The sequence below is a fragment of the Miniopterus natalensis genome, chromosome 1, assembly GCF_054644295.1.
Source record: "Miniopterus natalensis isolate mMinNat1 chromosome 1, mMinNat1.hap1, whole genome shotgun sequence".
Lineage (NCBI taxonomy): Eukaryota > Metazoa > Chordata > Mammalia > Chiroptera > Miniopteridae > Miniopterus > Miniopterus natalensis.
The window spans coordinates 178,046,789-178,067,955 of NC_142081.1; the positions used below are offsets into that span (position 1 = coordinate 178,046,789).

The following is a 21,167-nucleotide window of genomic DNA, read 5'->3' on the forward strand; positions in this document are numbered from 1 at the left end:
ATTTGAATGAGAGAGGAAGTCAGTTGAAGATGAGAAATTTACTTGTTCTAACTAACACTAGTTGGTAGCTTCAGGTTTTAGCCCAAGAGCTAATTATATACCCAAACATTTCTAAGTACTAAGCTAGAATTTCTTACCCTTGACTCCAACAATAAAAACCACACACTATAAAGATGCTCTCAACTATTAAAGAGATTAGGATACTTTAACCTGCCATGTTAGTACTGTACAAAAGAACTTTCTGTGTTAATGGAAGTGTCCCATATGTGCACTGTCCAACAGGGTAGCCACCAGCCACCCACTGTAGCTATGAAGCACATGAAAATGTGGCTAAAGGAACTGGGGAATGGAATTTTTTACTTTAATTAATTTAAAAGTAAAAAGCTCCATGTCACAAGTGGGTACTATATTAAATCACAGTACTACATTGTTATATCTTCTTGATATAAAAATTTTCAGCGAACACAAAACTCTGAAAATTGGCTGTGTACTTTTTAAATTATAAGATCTATAAATGTACATTTTACCATCTGTGTAGAACAGAGGAAATAAGTATTATAAACTTATATGTATGTATGTTTGTGTGCATATATACATCAAATGTCTAAAAGAATACATCACAAACTTGTACCATTAGTTGCCCCTGGGAAAAATAAATGGGTAACTAGGAATCAAATACAATTTTAAAATGTTTTAATGCTAATTTCCACACCTTGCCCTAAATTTCTTTCCTACATGGCTCAAGTCAACAACTGACAGTTGACCTTAAATATTACCTTCTGAATATGTCTATAAGGTGGCCTGTAAGTAATGCTTGAAAATAAATCTCAATTCCTTGGCTTCCATAGTTTTCAGCATCCCACTCCAATCCCATCCTGCCATCCCCCACAAGCAGTCCAAGTTAAATTCGGCTAGCTGTCTGACTACTGAAAATTAATTCATTTGCTTATTTTATAACAAAATTAATATTTTGTTTATGCTTTCAAAATAGTGTTACTTCTCTTGGGCTTTTCCACTCAGCAGAGTGGCTTTTAGAGCTAGACCATCTGATTTCAAACCCTGACTCGGCTCCTTATCAGCTGAGTATCCTCAGATGCTCTGTGTATCTAGTGTATCTCAGGTTCCTTATCTAACAAATTTAAATAACCCCTACTTCCTGGCTCTCTGGAAGGATTAAATGGGTCAATGTATATAAAATGGCACCTGGTAAACCTAGCTCAAATTATCCTGCTCACAGCAATTATAATATAAACAGGTGTATTTTCACTGTAAAAATCTAGTTTTTAGCCCAGCTGGTGTGGCTTAGTGGTTGGGTGTCATCCCATGCACCAAGAGGTCACTGGTTTGATTCCCGGTCAGAACACATGCCCAGGTTTCGGGCTTGATCCCTGGCAAGGGGCGGTGCAGGAGGCAGCTGATCGATGTCTCTCATCAATGTTTCTCTCTTTCTTTCTCTTCCTCTCTCTCTCTAAAAAATAATAAAAACACGTTTTTTAAAAATCTAGTTTTAAACCTCTACAAGCCCTTAAAGACAAAGACACAATTCTGTATTTTATGCTCTAGTTTATCAAAATGTAATGATAGTATCTATCGCTAAAGAACATACCTTTTTAGATTTATACTTTAGCAAGCACATGACATCCTAACAGCAAATCAGTAACAGTTCTCTTTATACTGAAAACTGATTGTAACAGGATTAAGGGTTGTTATATTTTGGTTTTGTAAAACCAGGACACTGTACAAACTAACAAGCATACTCAATGAATAATAAATTCTGTTCAAAAACATAGGCATGATTTTTAAGGTAAAATGTATCCAATCACATAGTTTAGTTCTTAACATATGAGGTAAAGAAGAATTTATATTTAAAAAACATTTATTTATCAGGGAGGAAAGTCCCAAACAAACAAGTGAACTGTTCTTATTTACATTAGACATTAAGGAAAAAAGCATCATGAGGGGCCAGGACCATCTTAATCGGCCAGCAAAATCAGACAACTGAAATACAATTAATAGAAACAAAATTTTTCTTTTTCCATAAACCAAGTGTAGGAATGTCAGTAAACTTAAATGCAAATATAAAGGCTGCAAGACCAATTTCCTATATAGATACCTTCTGAAGTTCCATTCCAGAGACAGGGATGAGGGATTCAGGAGAGACAATCTTTGAATCAAAATTTACCTTCAATTCTTTGCTTCACTGACTCCTGACAGTTTGGCAAACTGGGGGTCATCATATGACAAATACAATCTGAGAAAGACAGTATAAATTCCAAATGCCTGTGCAAGTTTCTGTAGTTAACAGCATTCTATCTCAAAAAGTTATCAGATTTAAGACGTAAGTCATTTCCTTTAGATGGTACAATTTTAGCAAAGAGCATTATCTAAATTATAGGGTAATTAAGGTAGCACTAAAATCATACACTCCAAGTCTTATGCCATTTTGTTATTCTGGATTATGGGGGGGGGGAGTGGATGATGGATGCAGAGATTAACTTTTACGGGGGAATTTTCCAATCTGATCCTAGCTCAGTTTCCTCTATCTGTCCAGGAATCGTCCTCTTTGGAATTGGATACTACTGGCCACCAATGTGGTCCACTTAAAAATAAGTCTCCATCCCTCATCCTCCCTCCCTCTGCCATGGTCTGAAAAATGTACCACCTTACCTAGTTTGGGACCTGATTAGAGATCCATTCTCAGCCAAAGCTGGAAATAAGTCTACTTCACCTGGTAGTTCCCAGAGTTCAGCTGAGTACAAAGAGGAGTCATGGGCCTTGACAGCCCTCTTCTCTGCTGAACATTATTCTTGCAACTATTCTACTACAGAAGCTATTTCCCTTGAAAATACTGAGATTTATATGTTTAAATATTCCAATGCTACGGATCAGGACAAGACTTAAAGGAAGAAGTAGTATTTTCAGGGGGGACCTGAATAAGATATCTTATTTTAAGACGCCCAAATTCCCTGGTTTTCAAATTCAAATTTGACTCTAGTTTAAAAGGAAAAAGGTCCAGAGATGCCATACATTTCCTTATTGCACAGAAATACTCCAATTGCTTGATATGCTGTACTTCTGCATGTCAAATTTTGCTCAAACAAACTTTAAAACATCGGTGCAAAACAGCACTGAAAATAAGAAATGTAGGCCTTCAATTATTATTTAAGAATAGGTATGATCTCAATCAAATCATATTAGAAAACTCAGAAGTTATCAGGAATTGGCCTCTTTTAGGGAGTCCTAAAAAAAAACCACAACTACCATTTGGAATTTAGAATATCCTCTGCACATCAACTTTGAGATTTTTTCTGAGTTAAATTATTCTTGTCTAGCTATGTGAAATTTTCCAGAGCAATTTTATGAGGAAGGAATTGGATATAATTTGGTACCTTCACATATGGCAGTGACATGGATTAAGAAATGGCAGGTGGGAAAGGGGAGGGAGGAAGAACGCAAAGTATAGAGTGAATTATAATGGGTAAAAAACAGTTTCAGGGAAAAGGTAATGGTGAAGAATTTGAAACCGTAAGAACAGAGAATCAAATTGTGTATATAAAACAATTTTATATCTTAAAAAATAAACTGGAATGTTATTTCACTTAAAATGCACAGCATGCAAAATGCTCTGTAATGGTAGTAAAAATAATGTACCACAATGTAAATTTACACAATTTTCCAATAAATGACATACGTGGATGAAAAATTACCATTACAAACCCCTTAATCAAATGTTTTTTTGTTTCTAGCAGTACAATTTGCTGTAATTCATAAACTTTGATCTCAGTAAGCTTTAGACGCTGCTGACCTCATTCAGATAGTTAGGTCCTTATGTCAAGCATTCCCTTATCTAGCAAAGAGATCACTCAGCCACCACTCTTGCTTGGACAATGCTCAGAGCTACCTGACCATTTAAAGTGCATATGAGTTGTTTTGATGAACAGAGACAAAGCTGTAGTTTTGCACTAAATCTTCAATTACTGAATCGTATGTTTTTTCGCCTTGAAACCTTATGATCATTAGAAAGCTACTTACCTAATGTTATAGCCATATATTATGCTAAATGCCCATTTGTAACTGTGAGAAACTCACGTTACAGACACACTACTGACTATATTATAAAAAATCATGGCCACAAGTTTCTGCATAAGAGATTTACTTCTCTCCCTTTCTCTTAAAGCAAAAAAATATCCCACAGTTCAGATTTACATAAGTAGTGCCTCTTTTAAATAAATTAAAAATAGAATGATACCCTGTCTATAAAATTATAAATATTTCTAGCCCACTTTACAGAATGTAAATACTTATAAATGCATTATGTCCTAGTAAATACACATGATGGCACTGAAGCCAGTTAAAAAACAGAAGACAAAAAACCAGCCATTACACTGGCCCATGGAAACATCTAGGGTTATTTTATATCTTTTACCATCAGAAAAATTAAACCAAATAAGAAAAAAAGCAAAAGAGAGAGAAGAAATTTTACTAAATGGCAACTACTATGACCTCAAAGGCTGTATTGAAATGCCTTCCTTCAATTCAGTAACTAAGCCAATTCTGGAATGAACGTTTATGGATAACCAGGTTAGGAGAGTGTTCCTCTTAGTGCGCAGGGCCAAATTACAAGGTATATAGAAAGACAGAATGAAACGGAGTGACTATTTAAAAACCACAAACCAAGATTTAGCCAGTATGTTCAAGATTGGCAGGTTTTGATGGAGTCAAGTCTTCAGTGGAAACATAATTAATAACTTTATGGATGTCACTTATTTTACCAATGTGAAGAAAGGAAACATGATTGTAAGGTACAGTATACTCTGACAGGCCAAAATGAGGAATTATGATCAATTTAAGTTAACTAAAATGTTTCCTACTAAAACATAAAAACATGATTTCCAAACTGATGCAACTTATAATGTGTCTCTTAAAAGTAAGTAGTAGTTTTAGTTCTGTGGACTGCTGAATTGCCCTTTACATAAAATATTTCTTTCATCTTTAAAAAAAAAGTGGCTTCTGAATGGCGTTGACTCCTTCAGTGCGGGAGAGAAGGCTCAACCAACTGGTTTCCAAAGTTCCCTCCAAAGCGATTCATTCCATCCATCAAATCTATAGTATCTCCAAATCAACATGTCGAACTTCAGGATTTCGTTTCTGAAAGGAAAAATCACCACCAGTTATTCTGAGCAAAATAGAACCTTCTGTTTCCTCTTATTCCTTCTGATCACCAAAGCCACTGAAAACATCTGGTCAAATGCTTGCTTTCATTGTGGCATACTAGCAAGAGAAATTATTTGCATAAGGAGAAGATAAAATTGATAGATTAAACACACTGTAAATGATACAGTAAGTCTCATCAACATGTTTGTTCATATGTTCATTAATACAGTAATGGATTAAGAATCTACTTATGTTCCAAGCATTGCAAAGCACTGAAAATATGCTCATTTGTGGTAAAAAGAAAATCACTGCAAAACAATAATCAGAAAAAATACACTGATGCTTATTTTAGTAAAAATCCATATAGCCTTGGGCCAGGCATTGTGCCAGGAAGTGGAGCTATGATTATTAAGACTCTGTTACAGACTCTGAGGAACTCAGTTTTGCCAGGGAGACAATAACCATCTATAAGCTCAAGCCCTATAGTTAATAATAACAGTTAACATTTAATGATCACTTACTCTTGTGTCAAGTACTATGCTAAGTAAAGGGCTTCACGTGTATGTACTTGAAAATTTTTCATAATAACCCAATTATTTCCATTTTACATAAAGGAAAACTTAAGTTTGAAGTAATAATCTAACCTGTTCAAAGTCGCACAGCTAGTAAGTGATGGAGCCAGGGGAGATTCCAGGCCTGCTTCCAGACCTCAATCTCCTGTCACAATATACTAAGTAATAACTCTGAGAACAAAAAATGTGAGGTATACTATTTATTCTCATGAGATCCAGAAGGCTCTCATATATTACATGAGGATATAATATAAGTGAGGTTTGAATGTGGTATTTTCCAGATAGAGATGAAGGGAGTCTAGACAGAAGAAACAGCCTGAGAAAGTCAGCCTGAAAAGGCAGGAAGAAGCCAGGTTGTGAGAAATCTTAAATGCTAGCCTTAGGAATTTCAATTCAATAACAACAAAAATACCTTTAAAACATGGTTAGTGAGGAAATACCGGTAAGCAAGCAGGCAATTACAACAGTCTGCTACTAGAGAGCAAAGTAAAGGTTCTGGCTTTTCCCCCACCATGGGTACATAAAGGATGGACACCCAACTCAATTTGGGGGGAATTAAAAGTGCAATAAGGCCCTGGCTAGGTAGCTCAGTTGGTTATAGAGTCGTCCCGATATGCCAAGGTTGCAGGTTTGATCTCAGTCAGGGCACATACAAGAATCAACGAATGAATACATAAATAAGTGGAAAAACAAATCAATGTTTCTCTCCCTTCCTCTCTCTCTCTCAAATCAATAAATTTAAAAAATTTTAAAGTGCAATAAAATGTAATATAATGATATTGTGAGAATGGAGGACAGAAGAGAGTATAAAATAACTAAATCTACACCTATCAAAGAGAAAATAATGTTTAAATCAGGAGGAGCAGTATAAGACTTTAAGTAAAAAGTATAACAGTAAATATAAAAAATGTGCAAAATATTAAAAGTGGTTATCTCTATAAAATAGAATTAAGGACTGAGGAGCGTGAGGCTGGTGACACTTATTTCTGTTATAAGCTTTTCAGTTCTGTTTGATCTTATAAAATTTGCATACTATTTGTTAAAAAATGTAAAAATAAATTAGCAAGGGAAAAAGAGATCCTCTAAGTGATTCTGATAACCAGTCAGGATCAATAATTCCTAGCTTAAAAAGTAGCTAGGAGCCCAGCTGGTGTTGCTTAGTGGTTGAGCACTGACCTAGGAACCAAGGTTTCTGGTCAGGGCACATGCCCGGGTTATGGGCTTGTTCCCCAGTAGGGGGCATGCAGGAGGCAGCCAATCGACAATGTTTCTCTCTCATGATATATCTCTCTTTCCTTCTCCCTTTCTCTCTTTCTCAAAATCAATAAAAACATATTTAACAAAACAGTACACTAGGAATATCTGCATATTACTTATGTTTAAGGAATTCCATTATAAACATAAAACCTGGAGTTTAGATCAAGCTACAGCACTGTACTGAGTGTGACTGGGATTTTTCTTATAACTTGTGTCATTAAGAGTCCCTGGGAGTACTTCCTCTTGGATGCTAATTTAACTGTGGCCAGAGACCCCCAAACATGGGAGGCATACTTTTCTTCACGTTTTCTTTATCTTAAACCATTTCCTGTGTGTAGAACTCTTAATTCAATATGGAATAATAAAAGATTTCCTCAAACAGAAATGAAACTGAATTTTATTTTCCCACTCCATTCAACCTTTACCCATCCCAATATGACTTGAAAAATTTTAGCAGTTCATGGAAAGTTTAAAATTATTCTATCTAAAAGCACTATATAACAGATGTATACTAATAAAAATCTGATCTCAAGAAAAAGAAACCAAAAAGTTAATTTACTCTGCTCTTTTAAAAATCATTTTCAGAGAGAAAACTAATCAAATCCTAACATATAATGGGCCCAATACAAAGCAGACACACAAATAAAGGTTTGCCGAATGACAGAATAAATGAATAAAAGAAATAGGATTGATATTCGTAAATCTTAATGATTAGTGCCTAACAAGCTGTCATGTACACAACAGAAACTGAGTAAATATTTGCTAAATTGAAAATCAATAATTGTACAACTTGTGATTTTCATTCACTTATTCAACAAATACTTACTGATCTATTATGTCCCAAGCACTGTTCAATGCAAATTCGAACATTTTACACACTACAGATTTTATTCCAACACTTATATTATGGAGAGATAAAAACTCAATTATTAATGTATTTTGCAGTGCTGAAGTCTAAAGTTAAGAAAATGCTATAGGAGGATGCAATCAGAGAAGTAAAAGACAAAGTAAAGGGCAGAGTGTTTAACTGGAACATGACTTATTAGGAATTTACAAATGTTATGGCATCTTCCCAATTCCAACAGAATTATTTCCTCCCAAACACAAAAAACTTCATGGAATATAGAGGTAGAACAAAAACAAAACAAAACAAAAACCTTTCAAGTTAATAGTTCAAAGAACTTCAAAAAAGAACAAGATATATTTCACATTTATAATATGGGACTTTATAAATTAGCTTCTATTATTTTTTAAATCTTTACATACAATTCTACAAGTTATAGAGTCTAAGCTAAAAATACCTCCTATTCCACTACTTGGATCAATGGCATTACTCTACAGAAATCACTATTCTGCTGCAGAATTTTCTCACTGTGTGTGACCTTCCAAAGTAATTCAATAATTAGTCAAATTTAAACTTAGAAGGCAACCATACCTAGATACTGAAAAGGAGGGAATATTCCAGTGTACAAAGTTTCAGTTTTCAAAAAAATCAGCTTATTTTCATGAGATGAAAGAAGAATTATATTCACACATTCTGTTTGGTGCCTTCACTATGAAGAACTTTCTTTGACTTAAGATTACTTATGACTTATTACCTTAGAGATGTTTCCACCTGAAAATGTTAAACTTGGCTTCTTGGTTTGAAAGGCTTATATAATTCAAAAACACTTATGAGACAGTTCAAACTATTAATTATTAAGTAGTTTATAATTAAAACACAAAGTTAACAAAAAAACAGTAAAAGCTTATCTGATTATCATAAGAGTACAGTTGAGAATGATCAATTCTGTATTTTATCTTAAATCTGGCTTCTGATTTGTTTCTATTAAAGCGTAAAGCTAAAATATTGAGTTTAAAAGTCCATTATTTTCCTTGGGACAGAATGGAAAAGCAAAGTTTATTCATTCCTGTGTCACCCTGCATAAAAATAATCATCTCACATTTTATTTAAACATTGCTTCTCAAAGTGTGCTCCAAAGACCACTGGGGTCTTGAGAGCTTTTCAGGGGAACTCTAAAGTCAAACTATTTTCTTAATAAGACTAAGATGTTATTTGCCTTTTTTACTATGCTGACATTTCCTCTGATGGCATAAAAACAATGGTGGATAAAACTGCTGGTACCTTTGCAAAATTCAAGGCAAATGGTACCAAACTACATTGGCAGTCATTTTGTTCCGTTACTGCTAGATACTCACAGTTTAAAAAAAAAAGAAAAGGTAATTTCCCTTTAAAATGTCTTTCATGAAGTAGTAAAAAGTACTGGTTTGTTAAACCTGAACTCCTGAGTACACTTTTAAAAATATTCTGTGACAAAATGGGATGTATAAAGCCCTTCTCTTCACACTGAAGTCTGATGTCAAAAGGAGAAGCACTTCTGTGATTGCTTCAGTTATGAGTTGAATCAAATGCCTTTTTTTTTTTTTAATTTAAACACCATTTTTACTTAAAAGAATAACTAACAAACTATGGTTACTCAAATTTGGGTATCTGGCAGCCATCTGTTAACAAATAAAAAAATGAGTCTGTTACTTCAAAGAAAACAACTACAAGTATTTGTTGCTAATGATAATGCAAGCTTTCAAGTGAAAATCAGAATGTTGGAAAACTCACATCCACCACTGTGAGCCTGACAGCTTCTACTTTAAAATGTAACATTTGAAAGATGTTCACAGAGTCAGTCAACCAATTATTTTCCAAATAACCAATTCATAATACTACAGAATCATGCATGGGTAAAAGAGCCATTCAGAGTACAAAGACAGGCCAACAGATTTAAATACAACAGTATAGAGTAGAAAACTAATCATACCCAAAGAGAGGTCTGGCCTTTGCTCTTGGCTACTAGGAGGTGATCTCTAAGCCCTTGGAATGTCCTGTCTGATAAATTATGTCTTTGTTTATCTGCTCTACCTCCAGAAAGAGCTGAAGATGTAAGGTCAGCTGCTTAGACAGTCAACTTCTATGAAGCCCAATAAAATCTCTGGACACCAAGGTTTAGTTGAGCTTCCCTGATGGCAATATTCCCTGCAAAATGTCAAACACTGTTGCTAGGGAAAAAATACTGTCCACGACTCTTTGGGGAGAGGACAACGTGAAGCTCTGTGTAAGAACTTGGCTAGTTTTAATCTGTATGTTTTCATTATAATAAACCATAACTGTGAGTATAATAGCATTTAGTGAGTTCTGAAATACCTAGTGAATTATCTAACCTGAGGGTGGTCTTAGAAACCCCTCAAACTTTGCAACTGTGTTAGAAACGAGGGTGGTCTTCTGGACTGTGCCCCCTAACTTCACAAATGTATAAAAAGTTCACTGACATGGTTTCAGATTCCACATTGCAGCTAAGCTTTAAGAGGCTACCCGTTGCCAGGTTTTGGTGTAATATCAAAAGAGAGTATCACAATCATTTGAAAAGGTCTAAGAATACTTATAAGGGCTCCTCTCTTTCTTCATATTCTTCAACCAAAACAATATCTGGCAACAAACTGAATGCAAAAACACATGCGAATCTAGCTGTCTTTGATTTTTGCAAAAGCATAAAACAATACTACAGTTCTTGGTAATTTTTTTCATTTTAGAAAAGTTATTTTTTTTGTTAAAATGTTATTTACATTAATATGTAATTATGTTTTTAAATAAATATTTTTCAATTTCTCAGTTTTAATTTATGATTTGGTAAATATCAGTAACTATAAATCAAATAAAAGCTCTTTGGGTCCTCAATAATTTTTAAGGTGGCAAAGGATCCTAACACGAAAATATCTGAGAATTACTCATATATAAACTTCAAAAATATTGCCTGACAAAGCTTATGAACTGTAATATTAACATGAACAAAACCATTTTATTTCAAGTACTTCTATTAATCTGATCAAATATCTAGATTCTAAAAGATAGGAAGCAGTGATATGTTTCCCCTCAATTTTTGCTTTTGTTTCCCTTCAATTTTTAACAAAACTAAACAATGGTCAACGTCAACTGAAGCAAATGCACGTTCTTCAACAAGCTATATATGTTAATGATCATTTACAATTTTTATTCACGGAAAACAAAGAGAACCCAAATGTCAATAAATGACAATTTGAGAGCACTGAGAGGTTTTTAAAAAGTCTGATCAAGTAATATTTCAGTAAAATAACTGAGTATGTTGTAACGATCTCCAACTGAACAAAAACAAACAGAAAATATAAAAGAACATTAGATGGACTAAAAAGCAAGATGTATGTGAATGTTTAAGGTCACATGCTATTTTTTTCCTAACTTTTCGAAATTTTTAAATTTCCCTTTTACTATTCTCTAGAAACTTTCTAATGATTCTTATTTAAAAACAAGCAAAAAAAGTCTGACTATTTTAGATATTAAGCAAGCAGTATAGAATAACAATAGAAGTACTTACGTTGGAATTGAGATACATAAATTCAAAACCAATTCCCCTACTTTCTTGAATAAATTATCTAATTTCTCTAACCTATTCATTCTTACCCAAAGCAACCAACACATCATGGGTTTCTGACAATATATACATATGATGCAATTAGCATAGTGTCTGACATAAAGTACAAAAAATAGATATTATAATTATGTTATGATAATGAATATATCTTACTTTTAGTTCCTTCTCAAGTCTATCTACTTCAGCTCCTAAAGTATCAATAATATTTTCTCCATGTTTAAGCATAAAGGTCTCTAGGTCTTCAGGAGTTTTCACTTCTTGAATTTCCTATAAAGAAAATGATAGCAGGGAAACAAAATAAGAATTTTATAAAATCATAGTAGTATGTTGATAATTTCTTTAAAAAAATTATAGTACCATGAACTTTAATGAAAAATAAAATCTTTCAAGCCAGCCCTAGCCCATGTGGCTCAGTGGGTTAGAGCATCGTCCTGCACAACTAAAGGTTGCAGGTTTGATTCCCAGGAAGGGCACATACCTTGGATCCCGATCAGGGAGTGTACGGGAAGGCAACCGATCAAAGTTTCTCTCTCCCATCAGTGTGTGTGTATGTGTCTCTCTCTCGCACACTCTATCTTTCCCTTCCCCTCTCTCTCTAAAAATCAATTAAGCATGTCCTTGGGTGAGGATTAAAAAAAATAAAAAAGCAACTTTCAAGCCACAGTCAATAAACAACCTATTTCCAAAAAACTGAAATTCAAGAAAAAATTGAACATCTACCTTAGACCATTAAACAAAACAAAAACAATTCTAAGTGGATTAAAAACCTAAGGGTAAAAACAAACCATAAGACTTTTAGAGAAAAAAATAAGTATGTTTATGATAATGGGTAAGGAAGGATCACTCAGGCAAGACTATGAAACACACAGAGAAAAAGATTACAAATTTGACATTAAAATTAAAAACCACATTAAATCTTCTGAACAACAAAGTGGTAAATCACAAACTTGAAGAAGATATTTGCATATACTTAACTGAGAAAGAATTAGTATTAAGCATATGAAAAAAATGTTTACAAATCTGTCAGAAAAATAGAAATTAAACAAAGAAACGAGTAGAGGAAATTCCAATGGTCAATGAATTTCAATATTTATTAACCTCATTACTACCAGGAAAATATAAATTAAAACAAGATACCTCTTCACACCTATCACAATGACAAAAATTTCAAAACTGTCAATATAATCTAGTAAGAATGTGAAGCAACAAAAATTTGATACAATAATAGTGGAAATTAAATTGACCCACTTTTGCAAAAAATTTGTCAATGTCTAGAGAAGTTGATGCTCACCCAAGGGCCCATCTATTTTAAATCTAGCTATATATTACCCTAAAGAAATTCTTGCATATGTGAATGAGGAAACATGGATAAAAATGCCACTGTGGCACTGTTTCTAATAGCTTAACATAAGAAACAATATAAATGTCCACAAACTAGAGACTAGATAAATAAATTGCAGATATTCACATAATGGAATATTATATAGCAGTCACAGTAAATGAACTAAAGGTATATATTTTAACAGGGGGAAGGAATCTCAAAAACATGCTGTTGACAATTGCAGAGGCAATCATTTAGTATATACTGCTTATATCAATTTTTAAACATCCAAAATGTTGTTATATATTATGCTAATAAAAATATATTAAGAAGTATAAAAACCTAAGTAGAATGATAGGTACTATGTTCAGGATAATTGTTAGTTCTAGGGATGGAGGAAAGAGAATAGGACCTATAATAATAACACAAGGGCTTCAATTGTTTTGCAACGATTTCTCTCTTTTTTTAAGATCTTAGGCAAATACAGTATGGTAAAATATTAAGATTTGACAAAGGCAAGTGGTATCCTCTGCACTGTTTATTACATTACCCTCTGTAAATTCTCTTTTAAAGTGTTCTTAATTTTAAAAAGCATGGATTCTGGAGGCACAGAGGCCTAAATTCATATGTGACTCCATATATGGCTCTCCAATTTTAGGCAAGTTACTTAATCTCTCTGTGTCCCTATTTCCCTATATATGAAAATGAAAATATTATTTCTTTACCTCACAGGGTTGTTAAAAGTACATTAGATAACATATATAAAATGCCTGGCAAGCACTTTAATAAGTCTGCATTTCTATCTCCTCTAACCCACTCTACAGTAAATAAAAGGGTCTCTGTCAAATTTTGGAACCCTAAGAAGCTGAAAACAAAAGTGAATTTATGAGCTATAAAAAAAGTCTTATTTTAGCTCTGGCTGGTGTGGCTCAGTTGGTTGGGTGGCATCCCGTGCACTGAAAGGCTGCCAGTTCAATTCCTGTCAGAATACATGCTCAGGCTGCGGGCTCGATCCTTGGTAGGGGGCATGCAGGAGGCTGCTGACCAATATTCCACTCTCATATCAATGTTTCTCTCTCCCTCCCTCTCTTTTTAAAAAGCAGTAAAAATGTTCTAAAAAAAGTTTTGTTTTATTTTATTGACTTAAAACATAATTTTTCTAACCATTGGCTTTATAAGAAAACAACAAATACATACACTTACCTGTAGCATTTGGTCAAAATCTTGTTTTTCCAAATACGATCTTGTAACAACTCGTCCATCAAAATCTACTTCTGCCTTAAATCTAACTTTACCTAGTCCCAAATCTGTGGCTTTAACATCATGAATTGCCCTGCAATCAATAACAATGCTTACAAATTTATATACACACATACATGTATATACATTTTAATGGCAAAAAGTCTAGAATTATTTTTTCCACCAGTGATGAAAGTGTTCACCATTAAGTGCCACCTATCATTTTCCAAATAAATGTCCATTTAGCTATTTTTACATAAGGCCAAAGGTATAAACTTAATATTATTTTATGGTAATCCATATACATATGAATTATAAAGTTGACAGATTTTTAAAAATCAACTCTAAATTACTTTTCAATAATCTGGTCATTTTATCTCACAGTCCCTTTTTGCTTTTTTAAATAGCTTCTTTAAAAAACTTTTCAAACAACTCTGTAAAGTACTCTATTAGAGTAACTTAGTAATAACTACCTAATGAAAATGATGTGTGAAATAATGAGCCAACACTTACGCCTAATGCTACCAATTACATGGCAGACATTTATTGAATGGCATTTACAAAGTAGGTATGATGGAATCTTTACAGATGATAAAACAGTCCCACAGGGAACAAGTGACTTGTCCAAGGTAATTCAACTAGTCAACAGCAAAGCCAGGACTCACCCCAGATCTTCAGATAGCCAAACCCAATGGTCTTTCTGTTATACCATTTTGCCTCCCAGAAAGGGAAACTCAAGCATAACCACTTTTCATCCTTCCTGCCCTAACCCTCTGGAATCAATCTTCCCCCAAAACCATTGAGAAATTATTTTCTTTCTTGATAATCACTATAACATCTTTTCTTTATAGGATATATAAGAGAATAAGAAAACACTGTGAATCCTAGAGATATGGGGAGCTACTGGGAAAACAAGCCTAAATAAGACTCCAAGTACTCTTAAAGCCTTTGATTTCAATTTCTGAGTGATCTTGAGCAAGTTACTAAATAATGAGTCTGAAATTATCTATATAAAGAAGCATATTTATTAACTATCTAGGGTGAAAATAAGAATAACATTTATAAAATTATATGTATCCAAGTTGAAATAAAACTTGTCTAGATTGGTAAGAAGCTATAAAGCTCATTCTTAAAAGAAAAAAAAAGCATATCTATCTCAGTCCTCACAAAATATTAATAAATTTGATTATTTGGCTAATACCTGAATAGCAGCTAATGAAAATATCCTAATATATGTTTTCCTTGTGTTCTAATTCTTTTATTTTTTTAAATATCTTTTTTATTGATTCCAGAGAGAGGAATGGAGAGGGGGAGATAGAAACATCAATGATGCTCTAGAAAGTCACTGACAGGCGGCCTGCTGCATGCCTCCTACTGGGGATTGAGCCTGCAACCTGGGCATGTGCCCTGACCAGGAATCAAACTGTGATCTCCTGGTTCATAGGTCAACACTCAACCACTGAGCTATGCCGGCCAGAGCTTGTGTTCCTATATATAACTGCAGATAGAAAGCTGTCACAGGTAGCATCTATCATGGCTCCATATGATCCCTGCTTCCTGTTTTCAAAGCCCTTGTACAAGCCTCTCTCCTTGAATGTAAGCTAGACCTAGTGACTTGCTCCTAACCAACAGAGCATGGCAAAGGGATGAGATGTCATTTCTAAGATTAGATGACTAATCTGTAACCTTTATCTTGTTTACCCTCAATCTCTATTGCCTTCTCAGCTTGTACACTTTGAAAGCAAGCTGCCATGTTGGAGAGGACCATGTGACACACACACACACAAAAAAAAGTTTAAATCATGTCAATAATTGAGTGAGCTTAGAAGCAGGTCCATCCCAGAAGATGACTACAGTCCCAGCTAGCACCTTGATGACAGTTTGTGAGAAATCCTGAAGTAGAGGACCCAGGTAAACCATGGCCGGATTCCTGACCCACAGAATCTATGTGGTAATAAATATTGTTTAAAGTCACTAAGTTTGGGGGTAATTTGTCACATAGCAATAGATAATATACGATCTAAAAAACTGTATAGCCCGGCCGGGAGTGGCTCAGCGGTTGAGTATCGACCTAGGATCCAGGCGATCGGGGTTCGATTCCCGGTCAGGGCACATCCCGGGTTGCAGGCTCAGTCAATGACTCTCTCATCATTGATGTTTCTATCTCTCTCTCCCCTTCTCCTTTCCTCTCTCTGAAATCAATAAAGATATATTAAAAAAAAACAAAAAACTGTATAAACTTCCTGGATTACTAACATTTATTTTCTCCAACAATTTAATCTACAAATCTTTACTCTTGCAGAAAATTTCAAAACTTGTCACAGTCTTTCCATTTATAGTTTTTAGACTTTAATTATAAACAATATATGAAAAATTATAAACATATATGTACCTAACAACATGGTAACAAAATACATGAAGCAAAAACTGACAGAAATAAAAGGAGAAATAGGCAATTCAACAATAATAGCTGGAGACTTCCAATATCCTACTTTCAATAATGGATAAAACAACTAGGCAAGAAGATCAACAGGAAAATAGAAGGCTTAAACACTAGAAACCAACTAAACCTAACAGACATCTATACAACACTCGCTATAACAACAGAAGAATATACATTCTTCTCAAGTGAACAGGGAACATTATCCAAGATAGATTATATGCGAGGTCATAAAACAAACCAGTAAATTTAAAAGGACAGACATAATACAAAGTATGTTCTCTGCCCACAATGGAATAAAGAAATCAATAAGAAAAGGACATTTGGGAAACTCACAAATACTAAGAGATTAACATACTCCTAAATAACCAATGGCTAAAGAAAAAAGAAAAAATGAGATTAGAAAATTATTTGAAATGAATGAAAATGAAGACACAATGTACTGAAATTTATAGGGTACAGCAAAAGGAGAGCTTAGAGGGAAATTTGTAACTGTAAAATCCTATATTAAGAAGAAAGATAGCCAATCAAAAACTTAACCTACCATCTTAAACCACTGGAAAAAGAGCAAACTAAACCTAAAGCAAGCAGGAAAAAGAAAATAATATATATATTAGAGCAGAAATTCATGAAATAGAGAATAGGAAAACAACAGAATATGAATTCGAACAAAAGATGGTTCTCTAAAAAGATCAACAAAATTGACAAACCAAAAACCTTTAGTTAGACCAACAAAGAAAAACAAGAGAAGACTCAAATTACTAGAATCAGAAAGAAGAGGCATTACTACCAAACCTAAAGAAATAAAAAGGATTACAAAGAAATACTATGAACTGTTGTATCGCAACAAATCAGATAACTTAGAAGTAATGGACAAATTCCTAGAGAGACACAAAGTACCAAAACTGACTCAAGAAGAAAAAGACAACCTAAACATATGTAACAAGTAGAGAGAGATTAGTAATAAAAAAAAACCTAGTCACACAGAAAAGCCCATGCCCAAATGGCATCAGTGCTGAATTCTATCAAACATTTAAAGAAGAAATACTACCAATTCTTCACAAACTCTTCCAAAAAATATGAGAAGAGAACATGTCCCAACTTATTCTATAAGGTATTACCTTGATACCAAAATCAGGCAAAGATATCACAAGGAAAAGATATTAACATGGATTATCTTACATTAAGTTACTAAGCCTAATACTTATTTTAAGAATGCTCCACTTCTAACCTTGATCCAGCTAGGTAACTATTTTTCAAGATTAAACATACAGGGCTTAATAACTTACTCATTTGTTTTACCAATTCAGACATACAGGCCATTCGTAAAAGATTTAACTTAAGAGTTTAATTATAACACAGAAGAAAAATATATTCTCATTTTAAAGTTTAATATATATATTTGTAGCTAATGGAAAATTGGGATTTCAAAGGATTGTTCCTTCCACTTCACTCTGAAACCACACTGCTGCTGAATTTCACTAAAAAATACTATTAGAACTCTGTACCTCTTCTGATTCTCTCCTGTCTTCAGTTCTTTATTCTTATATAATTTAAAAGATAAAGATTATAAGAAAAAATTTTAAAATAAGCAAAAACAAACAATAAGTTTATTTTCAAAGGGAATATAAATGATATTTAATTTGGTAAGCATCTCCCCATGAATAAAAAATCTTAAATTTAATATATTCAATTTATAATTCTAATACAAATATAAGGCAAATATAAATATGAAAGTTCCACCTAAATGGTTCCACATTAAGGCAGTAACTACTTTGCAAACTTCTGTTCCGATTACATCATCTAACTGTTCCTTATTCTAAAAATTAAAGAGACACAAAATTTAAAAGGAAACTTAAGGAGTTTCCTAAATACTTTCACTTGCTAATTCTTACAAGACTGCAATTCTGAAAATAGATTAAAAAGCTCTGATGGCTACAGATACAAAACCTCTTCTGGAAGTATTTACAAACTTAGCATATCTATTTCTTAATGATTCTGTAAACCTTAAGAGCATCACTGGAATAAGCTGACCTTACTGATGGGTCGTTCTCCAGGAGTTCAGTAAGCCGCTGTACTTGTTCAGGCTGGATGGATCGCCCTAGCAGTGCTTCTGTGTTAGTGTAGATGAGAAATGCTGAGACCACACCTAACAGGGTGCCCACACCCAAAGAACCTAGGCTGTCATACAGTGGATTGCCTAAATAAAGCACATAAGAAGTCAGTAAATTAACATTTTCTATTATTTCAATGAGCTTTAGTGAGCAAAGAACCAAAATCAGTAAATCAAGGGGCTTAAAATTCATTCTGATTCCTTTAATGACTTTCTCCTAATAGATTTACCATACTACAAAATGTGGAATGATACAACTTGCTTCGTATTACATAGGAGTATTATGGGGTTTAATTATTTAAGCTCTGTTTCTTGCATCTGATCATTATATGGGTGAGGGTTCAGAGCATTTTCAGATTAGAGAATACATACACATATTAATAATAGTCTATTTTTGTTAGCAGTATCAGTAGCACTTTTTCTATTCCAGGTTGACAAAATAATTGTAAGATCAAAAGCTGAAAGAAATAACCATTTTTGAGTCTTATTCTTACCAAGATTCTATGAGAGAATTAAACCATACAAAAAATTATATGGGTTACTCCTTTATCCTTCAACCAAGGGTGATACATAGCTAATGCTATTCTAGATACTAAAAACAAAGTTCATCATTGCATGCTACAGGTACCTTAGAGCAGTGGTTCTCATAGTGTGATCCCTTGATCAGCAGCATCAACATCACTTGAGAACTTGGTAGAAATGCAGATTCTCAGGCCTCAACCTAAACCTTCTGAATCAAAAACTCTGGAGGTAGGGTCTAGGATTCTGTGTCTTCCAACCTCCAGGCGATTCTGATTCTAAAAACTGTCTTCCATTGTTAGGGCTTAATTCTCTCCCAGAACCAATGAGAAGAGCTGATTTACTATCTATAAAGGACTAGAAGTCTTTTACTTCTAAAGATAAAATGTCAATATTAATTTTAAGTCTCTTAATGTATGATAAAACATATTATTTTACTAAAAATATCTCAATTTACATACCAGTTTTACTAACATTTAGTCAAAAATATAACACTAAAAAGTAAACTGATTTATCTGTACTGAAGTCTTAAAAATGATCCACTTGTAAGTAAAATATAATCTACTAGGAGGCCTATAATTATAGAATTCAAAATCAAATACATTGCTCTTTAGAAATCCAAATTTAATTATTTTTATTTAAAAATATATGTATATAAGTAATCCTACAGAAATCACAGGAATATTAGCTGGAAAATATTTTATTTCTTGGCATGTTATTTAAATTTAATTTAAATGAATTAATTTAACTAAGATTTAATTCACGTGAAATATTCTTAAAACACAATCTTATACGTTTGATTTGACTGGTTAACATTATATAAAATAATCTATTAAAAGTTTACTTATTCATCAAGTCACACTTTTCTCAAACCTACAATTTTCCTAAGTAATAATTTATGTCCAAAAAAAGTCTAATATGATAAAGTTAACCAGAAAAACAATAAAAACTTTTAGAAATATTCTGGATTACAGTGAACATCAGAGAATGCTGGTTTAGTCTTAAAATGTATATTCAAAATGAGAAAAACCTATTCATATTTTAGAGTATTTTAAGAAACATTGTAGAACTGAGAGCTCATTACCTCAAACTATTCAAATATGCAAGAGCAAATAAATGAGTAAGAATGGAAGAAGCTCCATTCCAAGAGAATTCAAATCTCAGAAATTTGAGTCTTTGCGTACTAAACGATTCTTTGTTTTACAAAATAAAAATAAAATGATTTTTCTGTCTTCTGCTTCATCTGTATTGTACTGGCCTTCAAAACACTTAACTAGCCTCCAAATGAGGGTGAAATACACTTGAGAGTCAAAGAAACAGGAAAGCAATAGCACTTATTATTAGTACTAACGGTGGAAAAGACAAATTAACAAATGCTGCAATATGTATTCATTTAGAGCTTTAGACTTTATTAAAGTTCTCTCTTGTATTTATCTTAATAAACCTGTGAGGTCACTAGGACAAATATCAATACTTCTATAGGTAAAGAATAACCGTGTAATTTATTAAGTCACAGAAAGATTTAGAGCATTACAGAAATACTCTATTAACAGCCTTCTTTATTTCTAAGAGAAATTCCTAACTCAAGAGAAATTTTACACTTTTACTGACCAAATGTTTTATACAAACAAGTTAATAAGTTAGGTTAGTATAAAATTAGCATCTAACAATCTATTGGTTTAAAATTATTCAATGATATAAAAGAAAATTTACACATATTAGAGAATTATTTAAGTAGTACAAATAAATCACCTGTAATATAAGAAATGTTTACCTGTTATAGAAGTCAGGCCCATACAAGTGGCTGCTATTGTCACTCCCAAAACTGCTGCAGTATCTTCCAATAATATAACATTTGTACTAGGATCACGACTTTCCATTACTTAATCATTTGGGGAGAGACAAGAAAGAAACTTTCTGAAATTTTAACTTGATACAGGTAACATTTTAATAAGTATTCATTTCAAATTAAGATATAAATTAAAATAAAAAATGTATGAAAGGTCCAGATTTTAAAAACACTGCTCAATGCAAACAATTTATTGGTTTACATGTTCAAATTGCTTTAAGTTATATAAGCACATACAGAAATACT

General features: G+C 33.2%; 1 protein-coding gene across 1 annotated transcript in view; it reads right to left on the reverse strand.

Moving 5' to 3' along the window:
- Window positions 1–1,858: 1,858 nt before the first annotated feature.
- The window catches only part of SLC30A9 (solute carrier family 30 member 9), a 60,408-nt gene continuing 41,099 nt past the window's right edge, over window positions 1,859–21,167 (reverse strand). The window contains exons 14-18 of the mRNA XM_016206788.2: window positions 20,847–20,954; window positions 18,475–18,640; window positions 13,965–14,094; window positions 11,594–11,707; window positions 1,859–5,148 (exon numbers count right to left, since the gene is read on the reverse strand). Of these exons, the coding sequence (XP_016062274.1) occupies window positions 5,104–5,148; window positions 11,594–11,707; window positions 13,965–14,094; window positions 18,475–18,640; window positions 20,847–20,954 (563 nt within the window). The 3' untranslated portion in view covers window positions 1,859–5,103. The remainder of the gene's footprint in view (window positions 5,149–11,593; window positions 11,708–13,964; window positions 14,095–18,474; window positions 18,641–20,846; window positions 20,955–21,167) is intronic.